Source organism: Diplotaxodon limnothrissa, linkage group LG7, assembly GCF_057381915.1.
Source record: "Diplotaxodon limnothrissa isolate DT_005_m linkage group LG7, D_limnothrissa_male_GT1.1, whole genome shotgun sequence".
Lineage (NCBI taxonomy): Eukaryota > Metazoa > Chordata > Actinopteri > Cichliformes > Cichlidae > Diplotaxodon > Diplotaxodon limnothrissa.
Window position 1 is genome coordinate 4827810 of NC_140602.1, and position 25474 is coordinate 4853283.

Below are 25474 nucleotides of genomic sequence, written 5' to 3' on the forward strand. Positions count from 1 at the left end.
GACATCTGACAGATGCCTAGGGTCCCATATGGAAAAGATATATATAAATCTTATAAAGTTTGTATCTGTCTTGTGTGAAACTTGTATGAAAAGCATACAAGAGTGAAAACAGATATAAGATCCCTTGAAAAATTATATAAATGAAACTTGTATGTTTTGGATACTTACTAAAACAACATATGAAAGTAATGAGAAAGTGGCCACTTTCATGAGTAAATCATATAAGTTTTTACTATTTCTTTTCCATATGGGGTAATTTCCAGAAAACTGCTATAAAGTAAAAACATGCATAAACATTTTTGATTTGATATCAAACAATACAATAAGATCAACAAAGAGGATCGTTGCAAGGAGCAGAATAAAACCGTTAATGGGCATTTCACCTTCCTGTAATTTGGGTTTGTTTCAGATTATTTCCAGGAACTACGCCATTTCCCTTTAATGCTAAACAACTATTGCAGCTTATAAATCAATTATAATACCTACTATTAGTTTAGACAAAGACAAAACCACATTAAAAATGGATAATTTAATCGTAGAAACAATAATAAAAAAATTTTAAAAAATGGTTAGAGTACAAATACTGAAAGTGTAGAAAAACAGTAAAAAACTCACAATGCAAATGTTACAAGTCAAGTTTTTTGTCAAAAAAACAACAACAAAGATTTTAGACTTACACCCCCTTTCATGGATATCACTTGTTAATTTGAACATGGCTCTGAACATGTGGGCTTACTATCTAAAGTCTGCATGCACTCTCTGATGCACAGACACAAGACAAACTATGCAGTGTCATGCATCTTCAGAGCTTCTCAGCTCATTAAACAGAACTGCACCGACAGCAAATACCATGTATTCCTTTCATGTCTGTCGCGAGTACAGTGGTGAACCGACAAGGAGCAGTGACACAATAATAATCAATGACGAACAGAATGTCATCACTTGAACAAATTTGTAAAGGCTGCCAAGTTCACACATCCCACAAGTCAGTAACTACACCTGCTCCATGACTGTAATGCTTTTTACAGGCATGTAAACAACAAAAGGTTGCACAGCCTTAATGTACTGCTTGTATATACACTGCAGAAAAAAACACAAAGGCATAATTTTAGTCAGAATCTTTGTACTAAATGTCTTAAATGGAAAAAAAAAAAAAAAAAAAGTATTCCCTGAGAAGAGACATCTTTCACATTATTAATCTTTTGAGTGAGAGCGCTCCTTGTATTTCTTCTGATACTCATGGAAGAGACTGAAGGTCTTGGGAATAGGTCGAGGTCGATTCTTCTGCAGACTCGAACTCCATTTACCTATGATGTAATTAATAACCATTAGACAAAAACTGCCTAATTAATAAAATTTTTAAAAAGGCAGAATAAGAACTGATGTATGCTTCAGATGTAGTTGCTACCTTTCGGTTTTGCAGCAGCTGTAGCAGCGCTCTGCTCTTTCTCTGGCTCTTCTGGAAAGACAGATTCAAAATTTCCTTAAAATAAATTTTGTTGTCCGTCTCAAAGAAAAAGAAAAAACAAACAGTACTTTCCAGTTCCCATGTTTACCACCACTCTAATCTGCAAGACACCAGTATCCCACTCCAACTATGACCCATCGAGGAGCAGAGATGTCATTAGTCTTTTCTGGGTCAATTTATGTTGAATGTCCCTGCTTTATGTGGACACTCCAACAATATATTTGCCAATCACCCTTCTAACATGCAATAAAAAAACAAACAAAAAAAAAAAAAAAAAAAACCAAAAACAAAACAAAACTGAGGCGTTATACGTGAATTACAATAAAGCATTGAAATTTTAAATTTTTAAAGAATACTTTTAGCTTCATAAATTTGGATCTTTACCAAAAAGAATGGGTCTGCACCATCTGGAGAGATCACAGTTTTTACCAAAATAAACCAAAAATCAGCCTTCTGTAATAATAATAATAATAATAATAATAATAATAATAATAATAATAATAATAATAATCATCATCATCAAATCAACTTTATTGTGGGCAATATTAGAATAACGGTACCCCCTCTATCTATGGTATTTACCTGAAACGGGATTGGTGGATTGCTTCCTGCCACTGGATCCATCTTTGAGGTCAAAGTTACTGGGTAGAACACTGAACCTCAAGACTATGTGCTCCTGGCAAGGTTTGACATTTTGGCTTTCACTTTTAGAGGAACACCTCTTATTATCAGCGGTGATATCCTTCTTCTCCTCTCCAAGAGTCTTCAGACTCCGGGATTCCTTAATTCCATCTCGTTTCATCAAGATACCCCCGGCAACAGAGTAAGAACGATGTTTACGGGTTTTTTTGTGACTAGCTTTAGTCTGTTGAAAACTTCTCCACCATTTGTCATGAATTAGCTGTTTTACTGAATAATTCCTGTTGTACACCATGTCACTGGACTTGCTACTCAAAGGGTTGAGATTGACAGTAAGAACTTCCGGAGGCCTCAGGTGTGCTGCCTTAGATGCACCCTTTACAAAACGGAAATGGGCTTTTCTGCTGCCAGTTAAAGCACACTTGTCTTGTTGAGCTGAGCCAAACAGCACCAGTTCTGCAGTTCTTTTTGAGTCTATATTGAGAGCTTCAGCTTCAACAGCAGGCTCCTTTTCACATTTTGAAACATCATCAAGGGCATTTTCTAAATTAAGATCAACAGGCAAGTTGCATTTCTTTGATTCCTTTTGGGGTGGACCAAATTCATCATCCCATTCGAGTCTCTTGTGTTTTCTTTTGATTTTTTTATGCTTGACAGATACTTTAAAGTCACCTTCAGCACAGATTTGAGATTGCTCTTTGGTTTCCAAAGGTGACACTGGCACATCTAAAGCTTCTTCACAACTCCTGTCATGATCCAGGATCTGGATGGCAATCTCAGTCTCAGTGCTGCAGAACTTTTCAGTTTCAGCTTTGTTAGTACTGACTGAGGCACCTGACAGACTCGATGCTGTAGACGTTGGTTGTTCTTGTCCACACTTATCGTAAGGTTCAGACATCTTTATGGCAAGATCTGTCTTCTGGCTAAGAATTTCATTTTCACCACTGGAGAGATCTTCATCTTCATCACTTATAATTATAATACCTGAATGACTGGTATTGGCTATTTTGGAGTGGTTCTTAGAATTTTGTTCAGAAGGCAATTGAGGTTGGTCATCAACTTCAGTCAAATCTATGGTTTGACCAAGAAAGCTGCAAAGCTCAGAACCACTAAATGTCACAACTTGATCATCAGTGTTCTCCTTGTCCTTTACTGGATCCTTCCCAAACTGGTTATTGTGCTTTAGTACAACTGTTTCGCCACTATCACTGGTATTTTTTAACCCTTTTCCAAACTTTTGTTCTTTCTGGCTGTGGCATTTACAATCATAAGATGTACTTGATCCTATAGTCATTTTCAACAGCTTTGTAAGACAGCAAAGCGACTGACTTATGCCAATTTCCACAGTTTCCAATTTTGATTCCCACGATGTGGACTCTGTATTATCAGGTGTCTCACTCTCCGTGGAACTACTTACGACCCTCTCTGCATCCATACTTTGTGGCATCTCATTTTCGCTTTGCTCATGGTAACGTCTGGCTTCTTCTGGAGGCATAACTTGGATTTTCAGGGACAAACATGGGTCACTGGCATCATCTGTCTGATTAGAGGAGGGAGTTTGAATGGAGGGGGGTTTGAGTGTGGTGGCTTCTTTTCCTTCATTTGAATCAACGGGTTCAAAATGTGTTGATGGCAAGATCTTGCTTGGCACTTTACTCATAATTGCAGGATCACTGTTGTTGATGTGCATCTGATCTTTCTGGCCATCACTCTCAAGCAATGAAGTGTGATGTTTCAGAGACAATGGGAAACCAAATTCTTTGTCTATTTCATCCAACTGCTCATTTAGATTTAACCATGATGATTTGTAAGGCAATTCTGAAAATACTTCATTGTCTTTGAGGACATGGTAGCTTTCCATTTGCTCCTCAAAATTGCCATCTACCTGCAACAGTACAACAGAGTTGGCTGTTAAATGTTTTTGGCAGAATTCTTTAACTTCTAAAACCTTGAGAAAGCCTACCTTGCATGAGTACATTTGCAGTGTTTCAAGTTTTCCCTCCCAAAACAGGTCTATAATTTTTTGTGCAGTGTGTAATTCTTTCAAATCGCTGAGCTCTTTCTGATTCTTTTCTGCATCTTTTATCAACTTCGTTAGTGCCAATAATGTCCATGGGGATGTTGGGAGTGCGGAAAGATCAGAAACGGGTGATGTTGAAAGTGTCTGGATCCCACTTTGGTCTTCAGGAGAATTTTGGCATACTGATTCTTGGGATGGAATTGAATTTTGAACATTAACATCCAGTTCAGGTTGTTTTCCTGTGTTTTGTGTCCCTGACTCTGAAGATGGCAGCGTTTTGTTAATTGCTGTGGTATCTAAAACAAAAGTTTCCTTAGGGTTGTTTAAAGAGTCTCCTGCTGTGGAATCAGAAGAAGCATGGTCATTGTGAAGCTGACCTTCCAGTGATGGCAGTGGTTGTACAACAGCAATAGCTTTGGTGCTGGCATTTCCAGGTGATGAGTGAATGGAGCTGTCATTTAACTGGACTGATGACAGCATCTCAAAACTGCTTGCTACTGATGATTGTGTCTTGCGGTCAACAGATTCCGGCAGCAGGGATGAACAAAGCAACAATTCAATTAAGCTACAGTTCTTTTTAGGATGAATTTCGTTACTTGGGCTTCTTTCATTTCCTGCAGCAGATTTGTGGAAACCGTTAGGTACACAGGTTTGCTGATGGGGTGTACTTACAGCGTGCTGTGTTCTTGACATTACATTTTGAGTGCTTTGAGGTAAAGACTGTCCAGAATGCCTGGGTAATAACTTGATGGAATTCAAGTTACTATAATTTTTAGGGGTAGCCGAAGTCCCAGGTTGAATATTAGATTGATTAGACGAGACCATTGTGGTCGTTCTGACATACTGCTGCTGTCTGTGATTTGCATAGCTGTACGGTGGAGGAGGACGACAACCATCAAACCCAGGAGTGCATGAATTATTTAAACCATCTGCACTTAATGAGTGCCTGATCACTTTCTGTTGTTTATAAGTTTTTATCTGACGCCCTCTCATTTCTGCAGAGTAATTAATATTTTCATACTTTTTATAAAAATTTGAGTTACTGTAGGTGGCAGTCTTGATCCCATTGTTGTTTCTTAATTGGTGCTGAGCCGAGTGTTGCTGAGTTTTGTGGCTGGTGCTGGAAAAGTAAGAATTCTGTGCACTTGATGGTGGATATGTTGCAATGTTACTGTTTCCTGAAGTCTGAGAGGTTCCCATATTGTAACTCTGTGAGTTGACAGGAGAGAATCCATGCTGAGTGCCGCTTTGTCTTTGAACCTGATTGTTCGAAACAAGGTACACAGTCTGTTCAGAGCCAGACATCATAGTGCTGGTACATAAACCACGTTCAGGTGGAAATGAGGTAGTTGGTGTAGTGTACGCTGAAATGGGTTTTGTCAAGTCTCCATTCACATTCTGTTGCATGCCCTGCTGAACACTGACATGCTGGATATTAGTCACAGTTCTATCCTGTGTTCCAATCATTTGTCTCTCATTAACAACCAGTGGCTCTTTCCAATGAGTGGACATGCCTTGCTGGGGATATGTAGTGTTTGAGTTCATCTGGTTAGGTGGACTCTGAGTTGATGAATTCTGATCACAGTCTTGCAGAGTGGGAATCTGAAATCCAGATGCTGGCAAAGATGGGTTTCCACTTTGCTTATTAGCTGATACATTTTGAATATAGTTAAATAACATACCAGAAAAATAACTATTTTTATTGCCTCCACCATTCTGCTGAGAAGAAACCTCCTGATAAGTTCCTGCAGAAGTCTGCAAATTTGACATTTGTCTGTTAGAATAAGCTCCATTGTGCAAAGGGAAATGTTCAGCGTGTGCATTTTGCACTCCTAGGTTTCTTGCTTGATAGTGAATGCTTTGTTTTGGAGTCCAAGATTGCAGATTTCTTGTTCCATCATGGGCATGATAAGGAGCAGCTTGCGAGGGCTGAGAGGCTTGTCTAATCTGCTGGTGTTGTCCATTCATCAATGTACAGGACTGCATCTTCTTCCTCCGTTAAGGTTTGTAGTGGGTTCAATTGGGAATGATCCTGAAAAAAGGATAAAAAAAATAAATAAATAAAATAACAAGTTTCTAACCAATTATCAGCAATAGAAGCATTGACCAGAAGTACAATAAATAAACAGGATAGTTGTTTGTGCAAACATGGCTTTTTGCACAAACAAGTTTTCTTCCAACATTTAAAAAAAATAATAATTCTGGTAACCTGTCAGGCGAGTGGCTTTTATTAGTGGCATGTTGTGAAAGCTTATATTAAATAAGTAGTTATATATTGTGAGAGGTGACTCTCACAATAAATGAGCAGAAAGGTGTGTGTGTGTGTGTATATATATATATATATATATATATATATATATATATATATATATATATATATATATATATATATATATATATATATATATATATATATATATATATATATATATATATATATAAATAAAAATGTTGTGACACGTGTTCGAAATGCAGAGAGGTGCGCTCGATTTGCCACACGGAGCAGCGCGAGAGTAAAGCACGAGGGAGGGGCTAATAATCGGCTCAGTCATTTTTAATGATCGTTGAAAGCCCAGATCGTAATCGTGATTAAAATTCGATTAAATGAGCAGCCCTAGGTGGTAGTCCCCATTTTTAAGGTGGAGTACACCCTTCAGTCCCCCAACTATTAGAGGTGGGAATCACCATACATCCCACGATACGATATTAATGCAATTTTTAAAAATATTTTGCGATATTCAGATTCTGTACATAAAGGTAAACTTTATCAATATTCGTTTTATCTAATATCAAAGTCTCACACTCAGTCTCGCTCTCATTTTCAGTCAGTTTTATTGTTGACAAACTGAACGGTTTGTATTACAGTCTAGTCCAACTTAACTGAATGCAACCATCTGGTACAATTATAGCTATTCTGAACTATGCAATTTATGAAAACTATGTAGCCCCTTCAGCAACTCAAGAATTTGAAAGTAAATTAAAACAAAATATAATTTTTACATTAAAACTTTTTTATTTAAACTTAAAATAAAACATGTCTTAAATTAAAATAAGTAAACTGTCATGTTTATTGCTGCCAAAAAAAGTTAAACACATTTGGACAGTTAAAGGAATGTCAGGATTCTTGCTCAGAAAAAGGATCAACATGCTCTGAAGTCAGAGCACAAAAACCTTTTTGTAACAAAATATCGGTTTCTGCTGTCCCTGTATCGATACATTATTAGCAAACAAAATATCACGATACTACACAGTATCGATTTTTTTCCCCCACCCCTACCAACTATGAGGGAGAAAGACACTCCTCAGCCTCTCCAGGAAGGTCTATACTATTGTACTGGAAAAGAGAGTTTGTACATTAGTGGAAACCCAAATATAGGAGGAATACAGTTTTCATTCTGGCTGCAGAATGCTGGACCAGTGCATTATCCTTGAGAATATTCAAGTGCACATGGGAGTTTGCCAGACCCGTCTACATGTAGACATTGAGAAGGACATAACCTAGTTTCTACACACTTCCAGCAAAGAATAAGGAAGCTGTAGCATATGGTTTAAAGCTGCAAATAATACACCAAATAATTTTTTTCCCTTAAAGTGGCAGTTTACATTTCTCCCTCTGCTGACCTACTGTATGCCATACATGCCAACCCTCCCGATTTTTCCGGGAGAATCCCAAATTTCAGTGTCCCTCCCAAAAATCTCCCGATTTTCCACCCAGACAACAAAATTGGGGAGAAAAAAAAAAAAAACCACATCCCAGATTGGCCCAGCCAATTCCAGTTTCCAGCAATGGCTACTACTACTACTACTACTGCAGCTACTTAGTTTTAATATTACACTTGTTACTCTTTCTGGATCACAAAATAAACTTTTAACATATTTTCAGTTCAGGCGAGCTGTGTAAACTTCAAATATCAGCGCCGGCGAGAACAGCAAACTCCCGGCACATAATTTTTAAAACCCCTGCGGTCTTTCGCTACTCAGGTTAAACATGATATATAAGTCACTTAGATAATGTAAAAATGTTATTGTTTGGCGTTTTTCAGTGTTTAATTTGTTCATGAGTAAATTGGTTTGGCTGAGATTAAAGTTATTAGATTAGATTAAATAAAACTTTATTAATCCCTCGGGAGGGTTTCCACACAGCTGAATAAACTTCAAACAGAAAACTGATTAAACAGAAGTGTGGGATGGTCGAAAATTTACGCCAGCATCCGGTTATATATTGTAGATAGCAAGGAACAGACAGCAGAGTTTCACTCCAATGAGAGAGCTAGTGACGTAAGGCTGAAGGCTTTCTGTCGGTATGTTGTAGCGACAGAAAAGGCTAAGTTGGTTATCATTTTGCAGGAAAAAAAAAAGAAAGAAAAAAAAAAGACTGCTAAAAATAAAAACATAAAGAGGTTTTTGGACAAAGTTTGCATTCTCCATTGCCAAGCACCAGCACCGTTTCAAAAGTACCGGTTTGGCACAGGTATCGGATAAAACCTAAACGATACCCATCCATAGGTAAAAAGAGGAACTGTCAGAAAAGGACATAACAGGCAATGAACCAAGGTTGAGTTTGGGTGTGGTAAAAAAAAAAAAAAAAAAAAAGAAGAACTGTCTAAGAAAAGTGGGGTAAGACACGGAGGAAGTGGGACATAAAGTGGACTGGGTTAAAAGCACCACTGCACTTTACAGGAAGGGACAGAGTCGTCTCCTGTTGTGGCCAGTGCCATCCCCTATAACTCCTTTTCCATTAGTACTGTTGATAATAATAGATTGCTTGGTATACATTGGAGTTAGAGAGACTGCAGAGTTTGTGAATATTTGCAACATTATAATATGGCGACTGTTAGGAGGTAAGAATACATATAGAAAAATAGTCTTGGATTATGAACAAAGGGCTGGGGTGCAGGGCAGAAGAACTGCCAACACCCACCCCCAGACAGGAAGCCACAGGTACAAGCCTGGAGGAGGGCAACCCCAGGATGAACAATAGAGAGAGCAGTGGAAGACTACGGAGGAGGGGTGCCAAAGGGCAGCCCTCCAATGCTATAAAGGTAGGGGTGTGTGTGTGTGTGTGTGTGTGTGTGTGTGTGTGTGTGTCATGGGGGTGCGTTTGGGTGACCTCCTGCTCACCAAAGGATCATAAAAGCAGGAAGCTTACAGCACAAGAAACAGATCTTTCAGATAGGATCCATCTATAATAAATAATAATAATAATAATAATAATAATAATAATAATAATAATGGATACTTTATTGATCCCCATGGGGAAATTACTTGTTTTTCTCTGCATTTGACCCATTCACTCAGTGAAGCAGTGGGCAGCCCACTAAGCAGGCGCCCGGGGAGCAGTGTGTAGGGACGGTACCTTGCTCAGGGGTACCTCAGGGTAGCCGTTAAGTGGATTCGAACCGCCGACCTTCCGATCATGGGGCGACCACTTTACCTACTGAGCTATCCCTGCCCCAAAACCTCCCTAAGCCTCCCCCAGCACCAAATTGGCTGGAGAGGTGGTCAGAGACAAAGGAATGTCTTTGATCCTACTGCTTGAACCAAGACTTTACAAATTTAAGAAACACAATGACAACATTCAACAATTTGACTCTAACATGAACCCTTGGGGAACATGGTGTTTTTTGCAACCATTTCCCCGTTGCTGGGTTTCAAAAATGGCGGTATTGATTTTCGTGCACGAGACCTTCTCACGACTCATCAAGTGATGCTAATGACCAGCCGGTCACATGCAGTCTGATGACATCACATTTTAGCTGTGGCTGTCACGCGAAGGGTAAACTGATGGCACGACCATAGCTGGACTGGCCATCGGGCATACCGGGTGATTTTTCGTTTTTATGGGCCGATTTTTTGTAATGGTATAAACAATAAGAGGTGGTGGATTGGCCAGATGCTGGTCGATGTGTTAAAATAACTCAGTTGTTTGGTGGTGGCTACGGCGGAGATTCCACAGAGGCCAGCAGGTGGATGAGGGAAAGGGGAGGCAGGAGGGGAGGCAGGAGAGACCCGAGGCGGCCGCCGGTCCGAGTGTCAGGTGAACTGAACTTCAGGTAAGAAGTTATGACCTGCAGTCTATCAGGGTCAGATATAAACCAAGTTTAGGTGTGGTTTATTTTCGTTGTGCTGACTTTTCACAGTCAGTTACAATAACTCGTACTGCGTGCTAGCTAGCATGACGGAGTTTATATACAGCTGGGTGGGTGCTATGTTACTGATAGTGAACTTTATTTTATTCATAAGGTTATTAGAGTTGCCAACAGTCCCATAAAAAACAGAATCGTCTCGTATTCAGAGAAAATATTACGCGTTTCGTATTGAGCTGAAAAGGAACAGTTTGTCCCGGACTTCAGCTACAATGGAAAAAGACACAAAGCTGGAGTTTACGCTGCACAGCTGCCTCTTCTTCTCTCATCATGAAACTGATCAATGATCAGCTGATCGGCTTTTCTCTCTTGTTTGTTTATCGCCCCCTTTGCACCAGAAAGGAAACCAGCGGATGTCGTGCTAAACAACAGCAGCACCTTTAAGCTTGATCAGCTGTTGTTAGGATTTATTTAATATTAATTTGACATGAATGAGTTGAAGGGAAGTTATGAACTGTTTCTGAGAGACAAATAACACCAGGATGCTTTTCTGTGTAGCTGACAGCTGGTAACTGTGCAGGGGCGGGTCTAGCAAAGTGTTGCCAGGGGGCCAGGTAGGGCATTAACAAGGAAAGGGGGGCACAAAGAAATACTTTTTTCTTATTCTCATTTAAAATGTCTAGCTTTTATTAAATAATTATCTGAATCTTACAACCAAAGTTTTCATCTGATGTAGCGTGTATAGAAATCATACATATACCAACAAGACGGCGTACATCACTGTCACCACAGCATCTGTTTTCATTCAAAGGCTTTATGGCTTTAATACCTGGTGGGCCGTTCTGTAGTCAAAACGCCCGGGCCGATTTTTGTCCCAGTCCAGCCCTGGGCACGACACGCGGTGAATTAATCTGAGAATGTGCATTAAAAAAAATAAAAAAAAAAAAATTATGCCGCTTCTTAATGACAGTATCTAACAACCCCAACTACAAGATTCAGTTTGTAATTGGCTAAAAATAAGTTTAACTGTCTTCAGAACATTGCAGAGGCTTTACTGACTATATTTGGCTCAACGTATCTGTGTGAGCAGATTTTCTCTCACATGAAGACTGTCCTCAGGTAGCCGTCTGAATGCTGGACACTGAGACCTGTGTCTCTGAGTGGGAGACCAGAGATCACATTAACATATGTATCCCTGTTTTAACCAACATGCCATATTGCCTTATTTTTCTTATCATTGTTGTGAGGGTATCATAAATAGCATTTGCATTTTCTGTTGTACAGTCCATTTGCTGTCTTTTTTTTTTGTTTGTTTCAAAATAGCTGATAACTATTCGCTGATAGCTGCCAACATCTGCAAACAAATTCTATAAAGTGGTTCTATATAGTGTGTAACTGTTAATATAGAGCGTTATTAAATTTATTGCTAATGCAATCATATGGCACATTGACTTCCGAGGACATTTTAGATGGCACACAAGGTTGCCTACCCCTGTACTAATGAAAAAGAGGCTTAATTGTTGCATGCTGGGGCAGCAGGTTGAACTGTACAATGTGGTAGCATAGCAACATATCAATTATAGAAATGGAAATCATCTTGTAACAACATGCATTTTTATGCTTTGAAAAAAAGATAAGAGTGTTTATTCGTGTTTGGACATAATGTTCAATCCAAGGCTTTCGGGTATCCTTATGATTCTTGGTTGTAGTTTTCCATCATGATGGTGAGGTGCTTTTTCCAGGTTTCTCAAGCTACAAATATGAAGAGTACCTTTTAAAATAAATATAAATTTATGTTAAGAAACCTTGAGTTTGTTTGATCCATATACAGCAGGGCCCTATTTCAGGAAGCCGGTTTAGTGCAAACTCTGAGTAAGTATACCCTGAGTTAACGAAAACTCTGGGTTTTCGGTTTCACAAAGTGAGTTTAGATTAATTCTGAGTGAGTTACTATGACGACACACTCCGTGAAGCTAACCTGCCCCCTAGCAGGTTTACTTCAACTAACCCTGACCTTCTCCGCCTCTTTGTCGGAAACCTGACTGTAGGAAGTGTCAGACATGGCGTGCCCCTCCCTTGAAGAGCCAGTAGATGTTGAAGCTCAAATTCTCCGCAGAGCTCTCCGCCGGGAGAGAGTGATTAGAGCGCGCTCGGACATTTTATCATTTCCTGATGATTTTCTGTGTGAACGTTACCGTTTTTCAGCACAATCTATAATTCATTTGAATAACATCCTCAGGCCTAATATTGCTCATGTGACACATCGCGGACATTCTCTCAGTTCTGTACATATTATTTGTATTGCACTTCGGTTTTTTGCAAACGGGAGCTTTCTGTATAATATTGGTGATGCTGAGCACGTTTCCAAGGCTACCGTCTGTCGGGCAGTCAGGAATGTTACAGTTGCACTGAAACGTCTCCTGTACTCGTTTGTGGTGTTCCCCGGTCATAGACCCACAAGATTTATCAAAGAGGGATTCCACAAAATTGCAGGTATCAGGATGAACAAAACTTAATTCATGATGTGGTGATACTTGAACTACTTCTTAAATTTTACATTTATTTTCAGGGTTCCCAGGCGTGATTGGCTGTATAGATGGCACTCACATTCCAATCATTGCTTCTTCAGTAAATGAAGGAGACTATGTGAACAGGAAGTCTTTCCACAGCATTAATGTACAGGTACATAGTTCCCTGTAGTATTTCAAACTAACAAATTATTTCATTATAGTAATGGATGCTAATTTGTGTTCTCTGCACTGTGAAGATCATATGTGATGCTGCCAACATTATCACAAATGTGGAAGCCAACTGCTCAGCCTCTGTGAGTGGTGGTGGTGGAGGACCCCCACCTGTTTTTCGGGCCTCCGCTTTTTTTTCTGTTGGCTATAACGGGTCACATTTGAGCATACAGAGTAAGCAAATATGTACTTGTAATGTGCTCAGATAATTTCAATAAGTGCTTACAGAGGGGAAATTAATGTAGCCTCTAACTGCAATTGATTGACATAGGACAAACAGACCAAGCACTATGGCTCATAATACAATTACACCTTACCTGTTTGGACTATATTTTTATATTTCATTTTTACTTGCTGCCAGGAACGTTTGGGGCCTGTTGGGTTGCACCTGCGCTCACATCACATCACAAAATCAAATGTATAAAATAAAAAATAAAATAAAATATAATAAAATAACGTGTTAAATGGGTGGAAATCCCTAGATCAATGTTTAAATTAACACTCACGCATTGACTCTGTCGGCTATGTTTTGCCATGCATGCTCCCTTTCTTTTGCAGCTGAGGCTGTGTTACTTTTTTTCCGCGGAATTTGCATGTTATCGGCATATGCTGCCATCAGAATTTCGGCCTCAAGCGCTGTAAAATACATTGACCGCGCCTTCTTTCCCTCAGTCTCCATGGTGACTCACTTAATCTGTGCTCCACTAATCAGGGCTTTATGTATCCTCGTGCGTGCGCTTAACTTGGGGTTAAAGCAACTCCGCGTTGACTGAACTAATTGTTATCAGCCTTTCTGAAACCGAATATTCCGAGTTGGACAGTTCGGGGTTACTCAACCCTGAGTATTGTTTTTCACTTTGAGTTTTCTAAACTGGCTTCCTGAAATAGGGCCCAGATGTCTGGGACTAGATTGATTAAAAATAGTAAAGAAAAGGTTTTATTTCGCTTTATTTAAGGAAGGTCTTCCTTTTTCAACCTCAATGTGTGAACACTGCTGGTCTTTTGTCACTTCAAACAAAAAAGGATCTTTAAATTATTACAGAGGGCTAATTGTACCAATACATTAATTATCATTTGTAACTTTAAGATTTTCATTCATTTTTAAAATAGCAAATGGATTGGTTTTTATGTAGCTCGTTTCTAATCCATGTGATACAACATGCCCCATTCAGCTATGATCGATAACTGCAGATATCAGCTGGATCCATCGGAGACCAATTTGGGGTTTGTAGCTTGCTCAAGGATTGTTGGCATGCAGACTGAAACCATGTCCACACTAATGCGTTTTCATATGAAAACGCATCTTTTTCTCTCTCCGTTTTGGCCTTCTGTCCACACTGAGACGGCGTTTTCGTTCAAGGAAAGTGCAGCGTTTTGAAAACGCTCTACAAAGTGGATACATTTGAAAACTGTAACGAGATTTTCTACATAATACAATATAATCAAGTGTGCCTTATATTTTGTATGTTCATATATTTCAACATAACCAAGCTTATTGTTAAAGAGAACATGATGCATTCCTTACTTCAATGTGTGATGTCAGATAAAGCATGATATACTTCTGTATTGTTATATTTCAGTATGTGAGTGGGTGTGAGGTCAGATAAGCACTGAGTTAACGTCTAACCTCTCCCCGACTGCTTACAGAAGAGGAAGTACTATGTAACTTACTTTCTCCTATAAATAAAGCAACCAAGCCTGCACTCTGTGTGTGTGTGTCTTCTCAGAGACATTCACCCGTGCGCACGTTTCTAAAACTCTCTGAGTCGGTCTGCAGTGTCTTATTTCTCTTATTTGTGTTTGAACAAATGTCTACCCCTGACAAAAACGCAGTTTTCACGTCGCAGTAGGGCTGCACGATTTTGCATAAAATGAGAATCACGATTTTTTGGCTTAGAATTGAGATCACGATTCTCTCACGATTTTCTTTTCCAGTATAAATATTTATTGCACTTATTAACTGCACATCAACTTCGTAACAGTTGAGACTGAACATAAAAACAATAAATAAACATAAAAACAACAAATGTCTCACGTTTTGTTGTTGCCGCAAAATGTTGTACTGCTTGAAATTCCGTCTCCACCGTTACTCGACACTGCGTGTATAGAGCAGGTAGTGCAACAATAGAAAAATAGTTGCGGGACGGCACTGTGTAGCGTTTGTCTAGGGTGTTGATCATTTTCCTAAATCCCTCGTTTTGCACAGTGTTGATGGGAGCCAGGTGATAAGTAATAGCCTCTGTAATTTCTTTGTGCCTGCGGGAGGTCGACGGGTATAGGGAAGCGCTGTGTAAGGTTCCCGTTATTGATGTTTGGGTGGTTGACCGGGACGGATTTTCTCCTGTCACTTTCTCGTCATCCCTGACGTGCTCTCCGTTGTTTTTTCCCCTGCTAATTTTAGCATCACACGGCACAGCTTCTGTATCACGTGGTATAAGGCTCCGCCCTTGTCATTTGTTGAACAGGAAGAGTGAGCGCTTGTTTTCAAGCAGAGTACGTCCCGGATCAAAATGCGGTACAATCGTCGTTGGTTTTTTTTTGTTTGTTTTTTTGGTTTTTTTAAATCGTTGTCATTTGGAAATGAGATCGCACATAAGTATGAATCGAGATTTTCTAACGATTAATCGTGCAGCCCTGCGTCGCAGTGTGGACAGCGGACCCGGAGCCTTTTCGAAAACGATGACACAATTTAGTCATGTGATGCAGTCATGTGACCAATTAAACTAAGATAGCGGAGGGCATTATAGCGCAGTTGTTTTGTTTGCTCTCAATTTTGACAGCCCTATTAAAAATTAATATCAGTTTGTACATGCTCCAGATAGCTTCTCTTCAAATTCTTTCATTCTCACTCGCTTTTGCAACTTTGTACGTTACTCGCAGCAACAAGTCCACCTCATTGTTAGTCCGTTTAAAAAACTCTCTGCTTTTCCTCAACATTTTTCCGCGACGTTTCAAAGAGCCAGAAAGTAAATAAATGGTAGACAGAAATTAGGTAGTTGGAATAGTCTTGCATTTCACGCATGTGCAGTACTGCAACGTAAGCATTTTCGGCTGTTTCAATGTGGACGCACAACTCTGTGAAAACGACTGAAAACAGTGTGGACGTGGAGCGTTTTCAGACAAAAACGCCTCCTGGCTGCATTTTAACATAGCTATTGTTGTTTCAGCAAGTTTTAGAACTAAAGAATCTCAAAAGAAGTCCAGTTGTCTTCTTTTTTTTCTCCCCCTCAAGCTCTTGCAACAATCTTTGACTCACCATCAGCTGTTAGAACTGCAGAAGCCTTTATATTAAGAGGTAAAACATTTTCAAGAACCTCAAAAGAAGTCCAGGAGCCTTCAACTCAAGCACTTACAACTACCATGACTTGGATGACTGAGAGCATACATTGGTTGCTAAACAAAACAACTGCTGCACACATTTTATGTCACAGTATTTTTGCTCCTTCTGTCAGACAACATTTGGAGGTCCTTAACTCTGTGAAGTGCAACAAAACTATGAGAATTAAAACAACTGATAACCAGAGTTTTTGAATCAGGAGTCCTTCAACACAGTACATCACCCACTCACACTGAAGTGCCAAGACACTGATAACACAGAGATGTGTGTTCCCAGGAGACGGAGCGAAACAGGTCCCACAACAACCTGCTACATTTCCCAGTGGCCCTAAAACCATTGGAACAAAGACAAAGCTAGATGTCGTCAACATTTATTAAAAGAATGGGTGCAAATTAACACCCATACTTTTACAATTATTTACTAGTAAAATAATACTAGGCACTGGCTTACATTCTCAAAGGATCCCCCCTTACCACCAGTTTTTAATGATACCATCCTCATGAACTAGCAAAGGTACAGAGGATTGACCAGAACCACACATATACACTAACAAACTGTTCATGATACACGTGGAAGAGAAATCTTCACTTGGACAACATGGGTTCACTGATTCAGGTCACTATGCAAATAAAAAGCAAATTGAATAGTTTTTACTGCTCTTAGGTTTAATGATGCTTTTGTTCCATACATTGTGTCTCATGGTGCTCTCAGAATAGATGCATATTAGGAGTGTGTTGAATATTTTAGGAGTAGATACACTTTGTATATCCATGTTGACCTACATCAGTTTTTTGCATTCAAAGTATAATCTAATCTAATATAATATAATAATATCCTTGACCCATTTTATTTGTGTGAATAATATTACAATTTACTAATCTTTAATTAGTTAGTGTGTTTATTTCAAAAAGGTATGTATACAGCTCAGTTATACCGCAAGATCATAATTTCATATCTTAAGGTAAAGGTTATTAAAACACAGGAAGATCACACGCATAATACCAATACACTTTTCATTTTAGGTCAAATAGCCGCCTCATATTTAATTAATGTTGCACTTATCTCACAACTAAGAGTCTTTTGAACACAAGTATATTAAGGTTTGAGTACTTCAACCAGTTTCTGACCAGTGTGCACATAAATAAACACAGAATTCTTTGTGATCCATCCTACATCCTGTACTGGGCACTGGCACCATTAGGAAGAAGGCATAGAGTGTGGCAGTACAAACTAAATGGGTTAAAGAAGGCTTTTGTCCCTCTACCCAACAGAATCAAAGAGAGCCTAAAATAAGCTGACACAGATTTATAGAACTGAAGTCAGATTTCCCAGTGAGAACAATAAAGTATCAATCAAGATCCTTAATATTATAAAAACACAAGCACACATAGGCACCTTAAAAAATCTGTATGCATAAAGTAGGATTTGAGGTTCTGAACATGCTTCCTTAAGAGGTAAATAGCCGATTCTAAACAGGCTGTTATTCAACAGACCAGGGGTCCGTTCTTCGTACCTCGCTAAGTAAGTTAGCTGGATTTGATTGTTGATGATTTCGCGTGATCCTGGATCGTTCGGTTCTCCGAAGCTCATCCGGGACTTGCTGTCATAGCAACAGATCCGTAAGCGTAAACCTGCTCGGGAGCAGGCTTACTTTATGTAAACAAGATTAGATCGCGGCCACTCAGGTATGTCCGCTTCATTTATACGAAAGCAACAGCAATATTTTACCACTGTTTTACCATAAATAAATATTATCAATGTAACTAAAGATAATGCAGTATTTGATCCTTTTATTGATTCCATACAGATACATACAGGTCATTTCCTAAAAAAAGGGAAATGTACTATTAATCATTCTATTTCATGTATTTGATTATTTCAGATGTAATTCATATTTTAGAGTAGTAATAGTAAATTACTTCGTGTAATCAAGATGAGAGACCACGGCTATAAAAGCGAAGGTGGATTTGGGAAGTCTGTCGCAGCCATGTCCTGTCCGTATACGCGAGCCACCCATTGCGGAAGGTGCAAGATTGATGAGGGGAGTTTTCAGAACTCAGCGTATATTGCGGGACAGACAGGATCCTTTAGCTCAGCGCGACAGTGTGCTCATAGAGAGATATCAATTTTCCCGTGAGGGTATTATTTACTTAACCAACTTGTTGACGAGGGGGTGCAGGACCACCACCTGTCTTTTTTTGCTCTGCCCTTTTCTTGGTTGCTGTTATAAACAGATTATTTCAGGGTCTCTTTTCAAGAGACTAAAAAGTAGGGCTGCCACAAACGATTATTTTGATAGTCGACTAGTCACCGATTATTTATGCGATTAGTCGACTAATCAGATCATCATCCACTGGACGTAAAACTACAGCTTATTGCACCAGCAGCATCTGCTCTTATATAACTATCATTAGCTTACAGCTTTAAGCTTTTAAGGTGCTAACTAAAAATAAAGACAAGATGATAGTTTAATCAATTTTAATGAAATTTGCAGATTGTTTCGGTAAAGTTTAATAAACTCCTTGCTATCTAAAATATAACAGGACACCGGAGTATATTCTCCAGCAGCTCACACTTCTGATAATCAGCTGTCTGCTTGACGTTTATTCAGCTGTGTAAAAACTATAACTTTAATCTCAGCCAAACCGACTTACTCAGGAACAAATAAAATACTAAAAAAAAAGCCAAACAATAACATTTTTAATTTATCTAAGTGACTCATATATATTTAACCTGAGTCGCGAAAGACGGCGGTGGGTTTGAAAACAATTTGCCGGGAGTCCGGTGTTCTCACGGCGCTAGTGACCTAGCCCCCGGCTAGCTATCGAGCTAGTGGGTAACAGACGTCTCCGAAAACGTCAGAGCGCTTTTGAAAATATGTGGTGTCCTGATAAACTGAGCAGATATTTGAGGTTTACACAGCTACATTCTCGCCTGAAAATATGTTAAACGTTTATTTTGTGACCCAGAAAGAATAATAAGAGTAATATTAAAACTAACTAGCTACCGCCATTGTTGGAAACTAAGCTGGGCCGTGCTATGAATTCTGGGACACAGCTGCTTCTTCTTCTTCTTCGGGGTTTAACGGCAGCTGGCATCCTTGTACATGCTGTGCTGCCATCTTCTGTTTCAGTCCGTTATTACACTCTTAAATCCTGCTATTATTCCTGCGTCTTTTGCGATCTTACAAAGCTTCAAACGACACGTCGACTATTAAATCAGTCGTCGACGATTTTGATAGTCGACGTAATCGTGACTAGTCGACAAATCGTGGCAGCCCTACTAAAAAGCAATATAAGTGATAAATATTACCATTCTGTGTAACCACACCAGCCCAGGACCTCCACATCCAGCAGGTTCACCTCCAAGATCGTCTGAGACCAGCCACCCAGACAGCTGCTGGAACAATTGGTTTGCACAACCAAACAATTTCTGCACAAACTGTCAGAAACCGTCTCAGGGACGCTCAACTGCATGCCCGTCGTCCTTATCGGGGTCTTGACCTGACTCCAGCTCGTCGCCGTAACAGACTTGTGTGGGCAAATGCTCACATTCGATGGCGTCTGGCACGTTGGAGAGGTGTGCGCTTCACGGATGAATCATGGTTCACATTGTTCAGGGCAGATGGCAGCTGAGAATGTCCCAGTTCTTGCATGGCCAGCATACTCACCGGACATGTCACCCATTGAGCATGTTCGGGATGTGCTTGACCGGCGTATACGACAGCGTGTACCAGTTCCCACGAATATCCAACAACCTCGCACAGCCATTGAAGTGGAGTGGACCAACATTCCACAGGCCACAATTGACAATCTGATAGACTCCATGCGACGATGTGTTGCACTGCATGAGGCAAATGGTGGTCACACCAGATACTGACCGGTTCTGGGTCCCCAGACCCCCAATTAGGGCTGCCACGATTAGTCAACTAGTCACGATTACGTCGACTATCAAAATTGTCGACGACTAATTTAATAGTCGACGTGTCGTTTGAAGCTTTGTAAGATCCCAAAAGACGCAGGAATAAGTAGTAGTATTTAAGAGTGTAATAACGGACTGAAACAGAAAATGGCAGCACTGCATGTTCAAGGATGCCAGCTGCCGTTAAACTCCGAAGAAGAAGAAGCAGTGTCCCAGAATTCATAGCGCGGCCCTGCTCAATTTTCAACAATGGCGGCAGCTGGTTAGTTTTAATATTACTCTTATTATTCTTTCTGGGTCACAAAATAAACGTTTAACATATTTTCAGGCGAGAATGTAACTGTGTAAGCCTCAAATATCTGCTCAGTTTATCAAGACACCACATATTTTCAAAAGCGCTCCGACGTTTTCGGAGACGTCTGTTACCCACTAGCTCGATAGCTAGCAGGGGGCAAGGCTCACTAGAGCCGGTGACAGCACATACCTTAAACTTAAAGCTGTAAGCTAATGGTAGTTATATAAGAGCAGATGCTGCTGGTGCAATTGATGCACGATCTGATAAGTCGACTAATCGCAAAAATAATCGGTGACTAGTCGACTATCAAAATAATCGTTTGTGGCAGCCCTACCCCCAATAGCGCAAAAAACTGCACATTCCAGGGTGGCCTTTTGTTGTGGGCAGTCTGAGGTACACCTGTGCACTACTCATGATGTCAGATCAGCATCCTGATGTGGCACACCTGTGAGGTGGGATGGATTATCTCAATATAGCAGATGTGCCCACTACCACACATTTGGACTGATTTGTGACCACTGTTTGGGAGGGATGGTTATATTGTGTATCTGGAATGAATTTTAGGTCTCTACGTCCATCCCATGGGGAATGGGAGCAGTAACAAAGGTGTTGCGTTTATATTTTTGTTGAGTGTAATAAATTTACCCTACCGCCTACTGGTGTTGGCCAGAGGGGCCGATGGCGCGATATGGCAGCCTCGCTTCTGTCAGTCTGCCCCAGGGCAGCTGTGGCTACAACCGTAGCTGCTTCCACCAGTGTGTGAATGTGAGAGTGAATGAATAGTGGCATTGTAAAGCGCTTTGGGTGCCTTGAAAAGCACTATATAAATCCAATCCATTATTATTATTATTATTATTATTATTATTATTATTATTAAATTACTTACGAGTTTAATTTGTCAGCAACTTTCTGCCAGCCCTCTCTCCTTGCTTTTGCAGCCTTTGCAGTGTTCCCTTGCGTTTTAATTAAACTCTGAAACTCCTGAAATCCCTCAATCAAGAGTTCTTGCTCTGCTGCCGAAAAATACCGAGCGCGCTCCTTCGACATTTTCGCCGACCAATCAAAGGGTTGCCGATCAAGGTTTCTACTATCGATGCGTAGCCCCTGTTAAGCCACCCAGTGATCTCACATTACTTCATCCAGCTATACTAATCGTCAACAACAGGTGTGTTCGGAGAACCGGAATAGCGAGCTCAAAGTTATCCAAGATCAAATCATCGCGCTGTGTCATTTGATCTTGGATGTAGTAAGCGAGGTACGAAGAACGGACCCCTGGAAAAAGAGTATTGTTGGTAGTGATCATGTCAAGGCTACAGAACACTCAAGCCTTCCCACTCCACACAACATCACCATATACAAGTTGCCTTTATATTTTGACGGTACCTGGAGTATCGGCTAGTGATGTGCGGATCGATACTGAAATATCGATTCCTCCGATACCAATCATTTATGTTCTAGAATCGATTCTCACATTAAAATATCGATATTTTAGTAATTTAGGGTAAATTTGTAGTTTACCATTAACAGGAACACAGTGGAAAGAAACTATTTCATTCGGTTGTCTACAATTGGAAGGAACTACTTCCTCGTCCACCTTTAATAGTCATGTGCGAAATATGGCTGTATAAATGTGGCAGGCCCTTGGCTTGCGCACTCACAGTGGCTGAGCGTAATTGGAGTCATGTGCGGACGTATTTTACATCCACAAACAGCCGAGACATGGTTTGAGATACATGTGGCAAGAAAGTGAGGTGTTGTGGCAACACCACAAATTTGTCAAACACCTCAGAGTAAATCATATCTCAGAATATGACGAGCGTATGTTAAGGCGAACTGAAGAGGAGGAGTGGACAGGGACAGGTGCTGCTAGGGCGAGACAGACGTCTCTCACGGAGTCCTTTAGTGCTGCAGGCAGGCAAGGTGTTCAAATAGCTCACGACTTCAGGTTTTTTATTTCTGTATGATGAATTCTGCATTATTAAGTGATAAGAACAAGTAATCTGATGTCCTGTAATCATTATGAAACTATAATTTGAGATACAATAAATAAAATACGTTTTTGTACAAGGTATCGTATCGGATCAGTATCGCCGATACCACCCTCAATATTACTTGGTATCAGATCGGAAAGGAAATCAGTGGTATCGCACATCACTAGTATCGGCCTGTGTTTACTTGGTATCAGGTCAATACAGAAAAAATAATTATGGCAAAGCACAGCAAACCTCATCATCAAATGTTCTTGCTCTGTGGTGACTGGTTATCTGAAGAGGTTAGAAAATAATGCATTTTTAGCAGTTAATATCCTGAGAAAGGTAGCTGGGGTTAACTTGTGCAAACACGAATTTTATTTTTAATGTAATCTTACGAACAACATTTATTTCCCTCCACAGAGCAATAGTGAATGATCAGGGGTTTGCCATCAGTGATCAGAGAGTGGCTCGGAGACCATAAAACATCATTTTCAGACATTGACTGGCTGCCAGAGTCCACACTTCGGGATGTGCTGGAGATGTTAGAGCTGGTCCGACACTCCCCTTATGCTGGGCTTACACTGTGCGATTTTTGGCCCATTTTGAGCCGATTTTTGAGTCGTGCGACCGTTTTGGCGATCGGCCCGATTTTGGCCTTCATCGTCCGTCGTGCATCGTGTAGTATACGTGGGGTAACGAGAAGCGATTAACACCTCACGACCAGCTCCCGATCACCAATCGCTTGGAGACCGTCGTGAGGGTGTCACCGCAGCTTCTCACACTGCGAACGCGCAAACACAAATGTCAGCGAAAAAGACTGCGCAGCACAGCGGTGCAGCGTGTGATCTGGACACAAGCGATGGAGGCACAACTTGTAGAACTATGGCAAGCTCATCCGAGCCTTTTCGATGTGGCTTCACAAAATTATCACAACAACCGTGAAAATAGTTGGATTTACATTGCTGCTCAATCCCAGCTGCCTGATCAGTGTTTTTCCATTAGCAATTTAGCAAAGTTGATGGTGGTGGTGCGCGTGTCTGTGTGAGTGAAAGACAGAGAGGGAGAGCGAGCGACAGAAATTCTGTTATAACCTTCCTTTTATGGACGCACAGTGTGAGCACTCAGGTCGCATCCAAGCATAGTATAGTGCGAGACCCTGCATCGTGACCTACCAACTTCTAACCCCTGCGAGTCAATCGTGCAGTTTGAGCAGAAGCTGAATAACGCGACTGAAAAAAAGAAAAAAAAAATCGCACAGTGTAAGCCCAGCATTAGCGAAACGTTAACGCGACGCTGGATGCAGTATATTCAGACAGTCAGCCGACTTTACATTTTAGGTACATAACGCTGCTGAATGTAGCCCTCCAGCTAAACTGGCGGCTCTCCCGACGCTTAAAAAGGTTGTGCCTTTATTTTCAATGCAAGGCTTACATTTGTGCTTTACTCTTTCTTAAAATCGTAAAACTCAGTAACATCCGGTTTTAACGCTGATCAGTAACGTCGGATGTTAATATTAAAATTTAATGTAGTCTATTATGCTCATCCACAGCTTCACTCATGTGTGCAGGCAGCGTACACTACACAACATCTGTACTGTACTTGAGTATTTGAGCAACTGAGAAACTTACTTTTTCACGAATTCTGGCTGAGCCGCAGCGGTTTCAAATAGTCCGCATCCTCTTGGATAAAACAGCTTCTCTTTGTGGAAGTGGCGTGATTTCATCCATATCACATCCGGGTTTAATAAGGGAAAGTTTTAGTCCTTCTCCTGGGGTTGGTTAAACGCCATGGAGATTCAACTCTTTCACCTCGCGCTAACGCCCTCTGCTTATGAGTGTCGGCGGGTCGGAGACGTCATCGAAGGAGGCGGACCCCGACGAACACGTGTGGCTTCACAAAACAGGACCACGACTCATCTTCGCCCAGAGGAAGTACGAATGTTCGAGTTCCCAGTCGGAATTTGAATCTTTCCCACTCGGAAAGTCGATGCAGTCCCAGCAACAGTGCTGTGCCAAAATTAAGATTTTGGAGCCCATACCAAATACAGGGCCAGTATTATACCCGTACCCATACTTTTAACCTATAAAGGCAGTTTATGTAGGGGAGAGCATGATTGTAGTGATTTATGATATATTTAGTGATTTTCCACAATAATTAGTTAATACAACTAAACGCACCTTTCAGCTTTTCATGCATTTTGAAACTGTTTTTTTTTTCTGGAAACCTTAAACGTAAACGTGTCTAAGGGACCGAGCTCTAATTCTCCAGAGAATCTCATTCTTCGAAGCACCACCCAGAGCTTGTGACCAAAGGGACAAAGCAAATCAATTCAAGAGCTTCTGGGTTAGCTCTTCCTTCACATCAGACTGGTACAGTGTCCACATCACTGCAGAAACTACACAAATCTGTCAGTCACCTGCACTCTCCCCTTACGCACACGTACAACGACTAACAAGAGCTAAACACACACTGCAGCCACTTGTAGCACACAGATTTGCCTCATGCTCTCCTCAGGGAGAAACAAACAGTTGCTACATCTTGATGCATGCTCAATCATCCAGGTAAAGAAATCCCAAAAAGTTGATTCTGTTCATCTGGACGTAACGTTTTTTTCAATGGAAGAAACATTTCATCAGTTTCTTCATCATTATTATGCAAATTGTTCTGACCATTGGTCAACGACCATGAGTACAGCTCACAGAAAGTTGGGGAATGGTTGAAACCACATCATCGTAAGATGGTGATTTGCAGCCGTTTAGAGAGTTTTTCCCTTTTCATGTAAATGGCCCTCGGATTTGAGCAGGAAGTCAAGGAGGCCGTTAACATGAAAATGAAAAAAAAAAACACCTCTGAATCGAGGAGGGGGACTAAGGGTCCATCTTTTTACATCTTACAATGCATCATTGCAGACTGAACAAAAACTGCAAATGCAGAAGCAGGAAGTGAAAATTAACCACAACCTTACTACTTCCACAAGAATAATAGCAGGGGATA

At 40.4% G+C, this 25474-nt stretch overlaps 1 protein-coding gene across 1 annotated transcript; it reads right to left on the minus strand.

Annotated features, from left to right (window-relative positions):
• Positions 1–1147: 1147 nt before the first annotated feature.
• On the minus strand, positions 1148–24288 carry amn1 (antagonist of mitotic exit network 1 homolog (S. cerevisiae)). The gene is made up of 4 exons (XM_085359029.1): positions 24109–24288; positions 2051–6159; positions 1409–1459; positions 1148–1307 (listed from the first exon to the last, which is right to left on the minus strand). The coding sequence occupies exons 2-4, from the start codon at positions 6111–6113 to the stop codon at positions 1195–1197; spliced, it is 4227 nt and encodes a 1408-aa protein (XP_085215155.1). The 5' UTR covers positions 6114–6159; positions 24109–24288; the 3' UTR covers positions 1148–1194.
• Between the last annotated feature and the right edge of the window lie 1186 nt (positions 24289–25474).

Excerpts from the sequence above, each read along its gene's own strand:
- amn1 (XM_085359029.1), bottom strand. The coding sequence starts at position 6,113 with ATGCAGTCCTGTACATTGATGAATGGACAACACCAGCAGATTAGACAA. Across the intron at positions 1,460-2,050 it reads ATCCACCAATCCCGTTTCAG|AAGAGCCAGAGAAAGAGCAG; the intron begins GTAAATACCATA and ends CTGTCTTTCCAG. Across the intron at positions 1,308-1,408 it reads AGCTGCTGCAAAACCGAAAG|GTAAATGGAGTTCGAGTCTG; the intron begins GTAGCAACTACA and ends ATTACATCATAG.